General features: G+C 35.6%; 2 protein-coding genes across 2 annotated transcripts; both read left to right on the plus strand.

Moving 5' to 3' along the window:
• On the plus strand, positions 1–207 carry LOC131435217 (uncharacterized). Its single transcript, XM_058602880.1, has one exon. The coding sequence runs from the start codon at positions 40–42 to the stop codon at positions 205–207; it is 168 nt and encodes a 55-aa protein (XP_058458863.1). The 5' UTR covers positions 1–39.
• A 23-nt stretch (positions 208–230) lies between these two features.
• On the plus strand, positions 231–12,023 carry LOC131435216 (lipoyltransferase 1, mitochondrial). Its single transcript, XM_058602879.1, has 5 exons — positions 231–1,209; positions 6,512–6,619; positions 9,971–10,074; positions 10,159–10,414; positions 10,556–12,023. The coding sequence occupies exons 1-5, from the start codon at positions 622–624 to the stop codon at positions 10,715–10,717; spliced, it is 1,218 nt and encodes a 405-aa protein (XP_058458862.1). The 5' UTR covers positions 231–621; the 3' UTR covers positions 10,718–12,023.
• Positions 12,024–12,445: the final 422 nt, after the last annotated feature.

Genomic DNA, 12,445 nt, shown 5'->3' on the forward strand with positions numbered 1-12,445 from the left:
TGGATTTACAATTGTGTTATTATCGGTCAATTGAAAGGAATGCCCTTTAACTGTAGTCGCGATTGTGTTGGTATTAGATACCGCATAAATTCCCTGCATCAAACCTGGAAGTGGCTGCATCAGACTATTGCCCTGCACGAATATCTCATCTCTAAGGCCTCTTCGGATACGGACCTTTTTGTGGTCGCAGGAAGCCAGTCTCAATAATCAACTCATCAATGATCTTAGCCTTTCATCTTTCAAATCTACTACTAACCAAATCGGCTCAACTGGGAAATTAAACAGAAAAGCAATATTACGAATCACCAACTTTTTTGTGTATATGTGAAGAACTATCATTACGTGCTTTCATTTGAACTAGTCATGAAAATAGAAGTGAACTGATCTGTGCTGTCAAAGGACACTACCAACCTGTAGCGAAGAAAAGTAATATAAGTTTTAAAATAATATCTCTCATCAAAAGCTAGCATCAAAAGCAATCAGTTTAATAGTATTACTGGAGAATTTCTACAGTAGATATTACGCAACGTGCGAGCCAAACACCCAGAATCAAGAGACCCTCGGAAAAGTGAAATTATAATTAGGACAAAGAGATCAAAATAAAACAGGAAGATATCCAAGATGGCCGCCCTCATTCTTCAGCATTGCAACACTGTCGCACACTCGCTCTGCAAGCTCTATGTGGCAACGGGAACGACTACAAGTCTGCTAGCGCGTACTATTACCACCACCAACCCGGTGCGGAATCAAAACAACAACAGCGGAAAGGGCAAACAGCTGTCGACAGCTGACGTGAAGAAGATCCCGGACAGTGATGTGAAAAAATCCGTTTTCATCTCGCAGTCCAACGACATCTTCACCAATCTGGCTCTCGAAGATTGGATTTATCGAAACTTCGATTTCGCTCATCACCACATTTTGATGCTGTGGGTTAACAAGCCGGCCGTAGTCATTGGTCGTCACCAGAATCCGTTTGCTGAAACCAACGTTTCGGCACTGATGCAGAACGGTGTTGAGCTAGCTCGTCGAAATAGCGGCGGCGGTGCAGTATATCATGACTTGGGTAATTTAAATTGTACCTTCTTTACGCCACGTGCTCGCTACGATCGGAAATACAACCTGAATCTGATTACTCGCGCTTTGTATCGCGAGTTTGGCATTAGCGCTGACATATCCGACCGAGACGACATCACGTTGATGGGTAAAAAGGTAAGAATAAAACCGATCTGTTGAAAAGAAATGCTGAGCTATGTACTTCAATTCGCTAGTACTTGATATGTAGCTACTAAATAATCATATCAACTGATGTGTGTCTCGTCCAGTTGCACATAGAATGGGTGACATCGTAATGGAAATTGGGCCTAGCAACAACGTTGGTGCGAGCATGGAAATTTCCACTCCACTACTGCATCTATATTATGTTACAAGCTTATGAAGAAATAGCGTAGTTTTTTTTTCTTTGCGCTGTCATACTTCAGCCATCCAATCAAAGGTATTTTCCTCTCACGAGGTAGTAAATGAATACTACTCAAAAATTTAAACAGAACTTTATACTTGTGTTCAACAGTTACGTAATCTATTTTTGAAAATTATAATTTATTATAATCATATTTGTTCAAGAGCATATAAAGAACTTCTTGAAAATCTATTTCAATCATTGAAGGAAGATGTTAGTGAAGACAAGAAATAATAGCACTCTCTAAGATCACAAATGTTCCACATATGTGTTTGAATCAGTTTCGGACGGCTTCTGTCATTCAATCCGTGCAATGTAAAATTATTACCACTTATATGACAATAATAATCACATTTTGGCAACACTTGACTTTCTCATCAACACACCTGTAATATACACTCAAATCTGCATAGAACTGAAAAGAGAAATGAATAAAAACATACCGTAGCCGGTTTACGAAGTACATGCGTTCTGCACGTGATTTTATATCGACCCGGTCAACCTGATGCTATATGCCATCGAACCTGCGGTGTGATTCATTGAGTATGGTCAAGCTCTGATTTGATTCGACTGCTGTTTTATTGAAACAACCAACATCTGTTTGGAACAATCATATTCTAGTTTAAAGCAAGCATGTTTTGTTTGATTCTCCGACATCTCGGGTTGAAAATATTTCCTTGGTTTGATGGACAACTAATCGCTTTGTTGTTTTAAACAACTAGGATTTTTCTGCGTGTACTGGTTATTCACTGTCCCAAACAAATTCGAATAACTTTTCATCTGTGGAATATTGACATGGGCTGCATATCAAATTAAATTTAGCTACTATTCCAAAAACGAATAACTGAAATGTGAAATTTTTATCGGGAAAAGATTCACAGGCTGAGTTGGACTTTCGCAACATAATAGAACTCAATGTTGTAATGTCAAAATTAAATACATTTCGGTAAATAATTTACACATACATAAGTGATTTCATCACAACAACAAATATTAATGGTTTTTTTGCAGACGCGGTAATCTTTCCATTATCTCATTAACTCTCATTAACTCTCCATGCATATAAATCCACATTTTCCACCAGCAATCCAACAAAAATCGTTTTTCGATTGGATTTGGGTAAAAATATAGGTGTATGTTGTGAGAACTGTTGAGCTACTGACAAAAATAATTTTTTTAGAGAAAAACATTGTTTGAATTTCGTTTCGCGTAAAAACCTTATTTGGGGTTGACTTTTATTCCATGTTGTTCGCGAAAAGCTAAATCAAAAATAGAAAGATTGGCCGACAAAGGTATGTTGTGCATAAGGGCTGATACAAGAACTTTCATAAAATCAATTTGGAGATCCCGCAGAATTGAGCTTGTTTATTACCTCGATTTTTTCCTTTAAGATACATGAGTTTTTTCTCACCAAAGCGCCATTTTTGCTTACGTCTAAGATATATCACAGAGAACAGACATCCAAGCTAGTACAAACTTGTTGAAAATCACCGTAGCACGCAGTGGCGTATCTATAGTGGGGGCGAAGGGGGCAAGGGATTACTGGGCTGCTCGAAGCGTCTCTATAGGAGAATTGCTAAAAAGCAAATACATTTTTAAAACAACCGTTAAATTACTTACACACATTGAAATCTCTACTTGGATGTCTGTTCCCTGTGGATATATCGTAAAAGTTATTTTTGGGACTAACAAGTCTAAAAATGTTTAAAATAATTCTAGAAAATTTTGTGCACATTTCATACTTTGCTTAGTTTGAAAGGTCTAATTTTGTGAGCATTATTAGTGCTGTGGTAATTTATTCCACATATCTCATGAGAATGTCAGACCAATGAAACTTTTCCATAATTTGAACTGAACTTTCGAAACATAATACTTCTCACTAGTTGTTTTCAAAACTTTCATTACTATAATAGAAATATATTTACAATATTTGGTTGGAACCAACATCGGAACAATTCACCATCGAGATACAACTAAAATATTAGCTGTTTTGTTGATGTTGGTGGGTGGAAGTTTTGTACAGCTAATTAATTAATTAATTGTTGCATTTTCAAACTATAAAAATGTTATCAAAGTAATAGTCAGGTGGTGGTCAGAATAACTAACAATCAAATTGAATTTTTCATGTTTAGTAATGACATACGCCAATCGAATCAGTAAGCTAACTGATGTTGATGTTGATTAAAAAACTGTCTTGAGTCAAATGTTACTTTACTGACTAAACTCAAATTCAGAGCAGGTTTGTAATAATTTATATTTGTTAGATTAACCGCGTTTGAAAAAGGATTGGACTTTGAATCTAAAGACTATTGAGACTAATGTGTGAAAACGAATTTCATAATTTTATAACTTGTTCAATCTTGTAACAATAGAAAAAGAAAAAAAGGCGGATGGGTAATGTCAGAGACATAACTGGATGCCGTGAATACGAATAAAACTGAAATGCTTTTTCCATACATTCGAACATCGATAATTGCACGTATAATACATATGTATTGATTGTGTGAATTTTTCAAAGTTTAAATGGGTCACTTACTCAATTGAAACAGTACTTGTAACAGCGCGCCTTACTTTGGTACCGAATTTCACTTTAATGGTTGTTCATTACAAACATTAAAAAAAACTTCAATTTTGAGTTATTTATGGTTATCTCATACTACTGAAAATTTTATCATGAATTGCTGACCATATTTCCAATTACATGGAGTAAAAAATGGTGTTGCTGCGTTAAATATAACAAGAGATATTCGCGATTAAGTTCTACCCATTCTTGTACAGTGTAAATTTTGAAAAGGCATAAAGACTGTCCCAGAAAGTATGGACGCACTTTGATTTCGCTGTAAATAATTCACAAGTGTTAGATATTCAAATTTTATTCGATATACTGATAAAATTAGACTACAACAACAGAATATTACTCTCAACATTTGCTACTTAGACTTATTGTAGACTAGCTGGCATAAAGGTTACGAACGTTCCTCATTAAATTCCGTACAGACTTCTTGGCGACAAGTTTTGACACTTTTTTCCAATCTTTTTCGAACTGTTGAATGGTTTCGGCTGCCGAGACATGTTTCCTAAAATGTGCCTTCGTTAATGCCCAAAATTTCTCAATAGGTCAAAATTGTGGGCGATTTGGTGGATTCATGTCTTTTGGGACGAAAGTGACATTTTTGGTAGTATACCATTCTACCGTTGATTTCGAGTAGTGGCAAGAAGCAAGTTCTGGCCAGAAGACAACAGGATTCTTGTGGCTTCAAATCATGGGTAGAAGTCGTTTTTGTAAACATTCCTTGATGTATATTTCGCTGTTTATTGAAGGGTTTCGAAATCTTACCGCAGCTACAAATTGCTTGCCAGACCATAGCTTTCTTACCAAATTTTCCCACTTAAATCGATGTCTCGGGCTGGTTTTACACTTGCCCTTCTCGCACCGTATAATATTGTGGTCCCGGCAAGGATTTGTAATCGAGTTTCACGTAGGTTTCGTCGTCCATGCAGTCCATGCAGTTCAAATTTCCAGCAAGAATCGTATTGTACAGCTTTCAAACCCTCGGCCTAATCGATGCATCTTGTTTCGGACTACGTTTTGGTTGTTTCTGCTTCTTATAGGTTCGAAGATTCAAACGTTCTTTAGCACGAAGAACATTTGACTTCGAAGTGCCCGCTTTTTTGGCCACATCCCGAACTGAAACCTCCTTCTTTTGCTCGAACGCCTTCAGTATACGTTTATCCAACTGAGGGTTAGCAGGATCTTTTTTTCGACCCGTTTTCGGTTTATCCTCAAAGGTGTTATCCTCACCGAACTTCCTGATTGCATTTCGCACGGCTTTTTCACTTACTCCTTCCATTTTTGCTATCTTTCTCAGTGACAGTCCGCGTTCTGTGCACCATTTATACATAATTTTTCGACGTTATTCTGCTGAAAGTCCACGCATTTCGAAACAAACTAATGAAAACGAATAAACAACTGCACAAGTAGTTAGAGAAGAGTGTAAACAACAGGACGCAGTCATAAAAATTGACAGATTCTGAACCATTGCGAAATGGCAGCGGTTTTTGGTTGCGTCCATACTTTCTGGGACAGTCTTTAGTAAAGTGGCCGTTGAAACCGGTGCATCTTCAAAATTTTCCATGGTTTCAAATTGCAACAACCCGATTATTACTGATATTTTTCAAATAATTAAAGTTGCTGTCACCTGTAGTGTGCTCAACAGGTAGCATTTTCAAAAATCAAATCAAAGTGTTATTACCATTTTAACTTCAACATCACTTGAATTTGGAGAATTGCTCTAAGAAGTAATTTGTTAAGTGATTGGACTTTACAAGAATGACTTGAATCAGTTCCCAACATACCCTAACATGCGCCTACGTAAAATTACATTGAAATATGTACATTAAAAATACATCAGATTGCTTGATTTATGCGTGGTGTTAACTGTTAATTTGCAAATTCCTCAAAGATTAACCGAAAGCTTGTGGATTTGGTTTGAAAGTTATGCGAGAAATTAACCATCGAACATAGAATCAAGCTGATAATTCGCAAAAGGAAACGAAAACAAAAAGTCAGGCACTTTTGTCGCCGTAAAGCAAATAAGAACTTCATACAATTCCTCTGATTCTCCACAGAAAGAAAAGATGAAACTTACACGACATGTAAACCGATAGTACTATGAAATAGACATCAGTTGAAACGAAAATCTGATTTAAAACCATGATTGATGTAAAGTTACAAAAAAAATCATTTAGTTTTTCATTGAACAAGACTGTATATTTACAAACCGCTTAGTTTTGTAATGTAACTTTCTATTCAATTGTCTGCTCCAAATATGTGCATGAAAATAAATATAAATTCACAAAACATTTTTATCTGTGTCGCATCTATTAAGTCAGTCAGCGTCAGCGCGCACATGTACTTATTTCTTCTCAGCGGCTGGCATCGAACATAGAATTTATTCATCTACCGTAATTCCAATACGTCTAGAATTTAAAACTTAGAAAGCCGATTGTATGACTCACTACTACACTAAATATTATTATTTACATATCCTCTAGGTCTCAGGAACAGCCGCCAAACTGGGTCAACCGAACGCTTATCATCACTGCACATTACTCGTCGACTCGAACAAGCTTCATGTGGGTGAATCCCTCATCAAAGATAACGTAAGTATGCTAAAATGCCTCATGTATGAGCTGCAACTACTTTTTGATTCAAAACTTCTCCGCCATTATGAACAATTAAGAGGCGTGATGGGTGAGACCTTTTACGCAGACTTCACGAGCTCGATTACCAGCTTCGCCCATATTTTTTTCTACTGACCCGAGAGGCGAATGACAAGATTGAAACCTTTTAATCGAAAAAACAATCAATAAAGACTGATTCTACCGAAGTATCATGTACCACAGATAACAGACATCCAATCTAGTACAAACTTTTTTTTTTAACTGTACAAAGTATACTAGCACAGACTTACAGACAGGATACTCAAATTAGATTCTTCAATCTTTTCAACGGTCATTTCGAATATTCCTTTATTTGGGACAGTACTCACACGTGTCATGATGTCGCCACGTTACGTTATCAAAAACATCCTGTCTGTCATCTAGATTGTGTTTATTTTTTTCATTTACCAACAGAGTTGCCATTCATACAGAATTACCTGTAATGTATTGATTTGTATACGTCCATGTGAATTTCATGCAGGATACAGATTTAATACATATTGCCAAAACTATATTATACATAATTGTGCCTACTTCTCATCCTCCAACGCAATACAAAATCGAACCCGTTTTGTTACAATATTCACTTGCTTCTGATCTGTCGCCACTTAATTTCGGGTGAAAATTACCAACACAATAAAAAATAGTCTAGATGAACAACGTTAAGTCAAATAAATGGTTACCTTCCAACATCGCGAAAAAGTTAAATATATTATCAACGTAATCCAATAATTTATTGTGACGATTCATTTTCAAATATTTTGATGGAATCAGGCATCCCTGCAAGCAGCTGATCGGTGTTGACAAACGAGGGGAAACCAACTAGTAAAAAAACTTTTACATAACACAAGGGGTGTACAGATAGTAAATAGTTCGCGCAGTACAATATAGGTGGAACTAGTGCATCACGCAAAACTATTTTTATAAGAATTTGCTCACACTGTCATGTCTGTTAGTCTGTGATACTAGTGAAAAGTGTGAAAAAGCACCGTTGCGTACGATTTTGCATGCATGAATTACCATTTGATTCAAGCCGGTACACAAGAGCTCATAAGATTTAGTCAATCTTGAGTCCATGTATTTCAGATCTGATAAAATCCAACCGACATACTGAATAAAAGATGCATTTACATTCGTTCAATGTTTGCTATAATACCAAACGACGTAAACTAAATAACACGTTTTTTATTCACCTATGAATATAATAAGAAACTAAGGTTTTAATCATCAGAGTCGAGATAACTGATCGCTTTCATTTTCAATGCTTCGTACTTAATAATAAATATCATCACGGCAACACCTCGTACGGCAATGGCTTGCATGGATATCGGAGTAAATTTGAACTTTGTACTCATTCGAGGCGTGCGCAAATATAATATTTTTGGGTCACCATTAACCATCAAACCGGTTCCGCACCGATCTGCGGTTCCTTATCTCTTTCGAAGCAGCGGACCTTTCAGTTATCTTTGAGCTTCAACTGATTGACATCCGAATGAATTGCATTCACTAACACTAAGCCGAACAAAATTTAGTATCCCCTAGCGCGACAAGAATGGATTCTTATCTACGCAAGTCTTCGACTGATGAGTGGAAAAGTTTACCGGCATTGTTTGTCCCAGTTATTGCACTCGACAAGCGCGTGTACCGGCGTTTTTTGTTTCGTGTTGGCTAATGTGTTCTTATTTTTAAACGAACAGTCAAGGATGGTTTACAGGGTTTACATATTTTAGTTTTAAACATGAAGCGTCATCAAAATATTTACTTCGGTACGATGTAATCAACATAATCGTCTAACGCAGAATGTCGTTCAACATCTAAACTATAAATAGGATGTGATGAAAATTAAGTAATGGCAATGGTAATTTAAGCTAGTGACGTAGGGTCAGTGACCTAGTATCGTGAAAACGTTGAAATGTTCAAAACTTCCTATACGAAGTGCGCTGATGAATAATGGGAGCGGGACTAGAATCTCTTTGCATTTGTTCCGAAAAAAACAATATGTTAAGCGTAGAAGCAAAAATCATGACCACATACAATTTTGTATGCATGGTATCCTTATTTTCACATATTTTCTGCGTTTGAATACACTAGTGTCTATATGCGCTTGCTGGGCTTGTATACACGCCTCTATATGCTAATTATTACTTAGTGAGAACTTTAGGGCCGCGTAGGGTCTAACACTTTTGAAAAATCATTCAATATTTTTTTTGTATTTTCTTATAGTAAAACATTTCAAGAATATTCTGTGAAATTTTCAAGCCTATGAAAACAAAACTCAGCAAGTTTTGGGCGTTTATCTTTGCTTATCTCATATTGTGAAAAAGTAAGAGCTCGGTGCACAGGTACAAGATTTTTGCTTCGATTGACTTACATTCTTGAAATGTTTCATTATAACAAGTTATAAAAAAAATATGATTTTTTTGAAAATGTTCCCTTGAGTAATAAATTGTTTCCATTGATTTTATAGACAAAACCACTTTAAACGCGTTTTTCTCGAAAACAGGTTTTGGAGGTCCGTGTCCATCGTCTTTCAAAGACTACTGCACCAATTTTATCAAATTTTGCACACACTTTTTACATATAAAAAAAACCAGACCCCAACGTTTTCCTTTTTTTTTTTGTTACTTTGGGGAAGGTTTACAGCTACAAAATGGTGTTTTTTCGTACAAAATTGTAGTTTTTACTTTGAACAACAACCAAAAATCGATAAAAATATTGAAAAAAAACCCAAACAGAAAACGTTGGGGTCTAGAAAACGTCTACTCTAACTATGTTCCTGGATTTGTTCACTTCTGATTAGTCTACGCTGAGATACTGTAGACACCGAAAATCATGATTTTTAAGAATCGTCCTCAAAAAAACCTCTTCATCGACTTATTTCTCAATATTTTTTCACGAAAAAATTACAAAATATTATTCGAATGATACTTTTTCTTATGCAAAACATTCGATTTTTTTTTGTTGAATGATAATTCTGAAAAAAAAATTAATAAAAATGATTTTTTCATCATTTAGAACCATATACAAGTAAATAATTCTATGACACTTTCTGATTTTGGCGTTCGAAATGAATAATATTTGAAATAGTGTTTAATCGCCACGTTCAAAGCGATTTTTTAAGCTTTTTATAGTTTTAGGAGGTTTTCGAGATGAAACGTCTTTTTGCTAAAATCACCATTAGTTATTTAGTGTCTCGTTTCGTTTCCACCCAAGATATTGCAAACGTTGCATCTTAAACCTCTTGCAAAAAAAAAAAACAAACCTAATCTGATTGAACTTTACTTTTTCTAGGCTGAAATTATTAGTAAGGCCACCGCCTCAGTTCCATCCCCGATTAAAAATTTGGCCGACGTGAACCACACTGTGAACATCCAGCAGCTCTTATCAGCCATTGGGTAAGTTTACCATTAAGTCTCTCCCTTATCAAGCAATACAATTTATAACCACGTTTTTAATAAACAAATCTACCATGCACACAGATACGAGTTTCTGCGCACCCCGGCTACTCAACTAACGGACGGAGGTCGTGACCTGCTCATGAAACAGCTTGGATTCCAGTTGATTAACCCGTCGGAAAAATGGTTCCCCGGTCTCAATGAGCTTCGGGATAATTTTGCCTCCTGGGACTGGCGCTTCGGTAAGACGCCTAAGTTTGCCGTGCAAAAAAGCATACAACTAAAAACGGAAGGAGACAATCAGACAAATGAGATGAAAGTCAGAGTAGAAGTTGAAAAGGTACTTGCTATTAGCTGACCTTACATGAGTCAATACTATTGTCAATGCTTGAGTTTTTGACGATACTGTTGATGATGTTATGGAAATATGACGTCGTGATTTTAATGAATTGAATATTGATTCATCATTTCAACTTTGCAGGGACTCATTCAGGAAATCAATCTCATCATCTCGGGTCAAGAACCGATTCCAGTAATCTCGAATTTAGTCGGCAAACCATACATGGAGGACTGTTTCAATGGAATCCTGGAGGCCATGAAAGGTGCTAGTGCAGAGAGCATGAAGCATGCAATGGGTTTATGAGATCTGGGAGACAAATGAATTTTTGAAACTTCCGGTGAACACATCCGTGCAATGAATCATCCGATTTTGTATCCGGCAACGCTTATAAACGCCACACTATCTTTGGAAGTCATTAACGCTTGTTCATCAACATTTTAAATTAGAATGAAGCGCGAACACTAATCCTACTTTTATACTGCCTTTGTCTATTCTTTTTTTTGTTTCATTCATTTCAATTTCCTTTGTTAGAAATATTAACGAAGGTGTAGTAAACAACTGTCGAAACAAATCGTAAGCGAGGTGATATGCTAATTCGTTGCTTATACCGTCGCTTTCGAAGGGTAAGAAAATTATTTTCTGTTTCGTTTTAATGAAAGACTGATCACAAAAAAACACATATGCACGAATATTTGAGCTAGAGCAAAATTTTTCAGTCTTCTCGCACTTTCGTTTTCGTCACTTTTCACAATTCTGTATGTAATTTGATCTTGGTTACACCAGTACATCACCGTCCTACGTAAAGGTGATTATACATGTAACGGTAATGCAGAGAAAAGATGTATATGAAAAAAGTTATAAGTTCTTTTTATTCATTTATCATATAACTAATACCGATTTTCAAACACATGATAGTTATATGAAATTCTTAACCATTCAGATTGCAAACTTAATTGCTTGAAAATCAGACTACAATTCATCTTTAATCTTCTATTATAAGCAAAAAAGTTGGAAATCGTTGCCTAATATATATTAATATTATTTGATAAATTGATTAGGTTTTTAAGGCAAGTGTATTTCATTTGTTTGAATAGATTATATCTCTTATCCATCTACATTAGTCTTCTAGTTGTTAACTATAAACAACATTTGGATTTTTTTTTCATCCGTATCAAAGAATAGATTAATCAAGAATACAAATCATATCATTTATGTTTAGAATGGGTTGATTTTGTGCGTTTGCTGCTTACTGAATTTCAGTTCGAGTTGAGTTCAATACCTTTTCCTCTAACCCAAAACAAAATAGAACTGACACTAGACTTAGGACCATATTCATATAGCTATCAGGTCTTATGTTGACTGATAAAGTTTAGTCTGTTTATAACTCGTATACTAATCGAAAGTAATATATCTAGTAGCTGAATCTGAGTACTAAACACACGCAGGGTGCATCCTTTGGATTACATAAAGCGCAAAGTCCATTTTTCTAATAGTGTTTTTCGAAATGATGATAAGAAATATTATTAAGCTAAGAATTAAGATAGTTTAGCAATGGTTTTTCAATCGCGTATATAATGAGCAAAATATAAACGAAATGTATACAAAATAAGCATAATTGTCTTTTGTTAATCATATTACAGTACGGCACACAGAGAGCAACTGAATGTTCTAAAAACAAACTCTAAATTCTATTACGTGATTCTACTGACGTGACACAAAGTCCTCATTGGTGGCATGGAAAGCGAAACGAATTTTTAATAGGAAATTTGAAGATTTTTGATTAAATTTCAACTTTAATTTTGTTTTATGATGACGACACAAATTAATTCCTACTGTTAAGAATAAACCGGCATTCATTTGTAACTCCACGATGAAAAAATTATAAAAATCCGAGGTTAGCAGTGACAGTGATAAGGAACTTTTCTCGTTTCTCATAGAGTAATACATCCTATATGAGAAACGACATTTGAAAATGGGACCCGTAAGAGTGAGTGTCACACACACTTAGAAAAGTTTACATCTTAATATATG

This window comes from Malaya genurostris, chromosome 3 (genome assembly GCF_030247185.1).
Source record: "Malaya genurostris strain Urasoe2022 chromosome 3, Malgen_1.1, whole genome shotgun sequence".
Taxonomy (NCBI): Eukaryota; Metazoa; Arthropoda; class Insecta; order Diptera; family Culicidae; genus Malaya; species Malaya genurostris.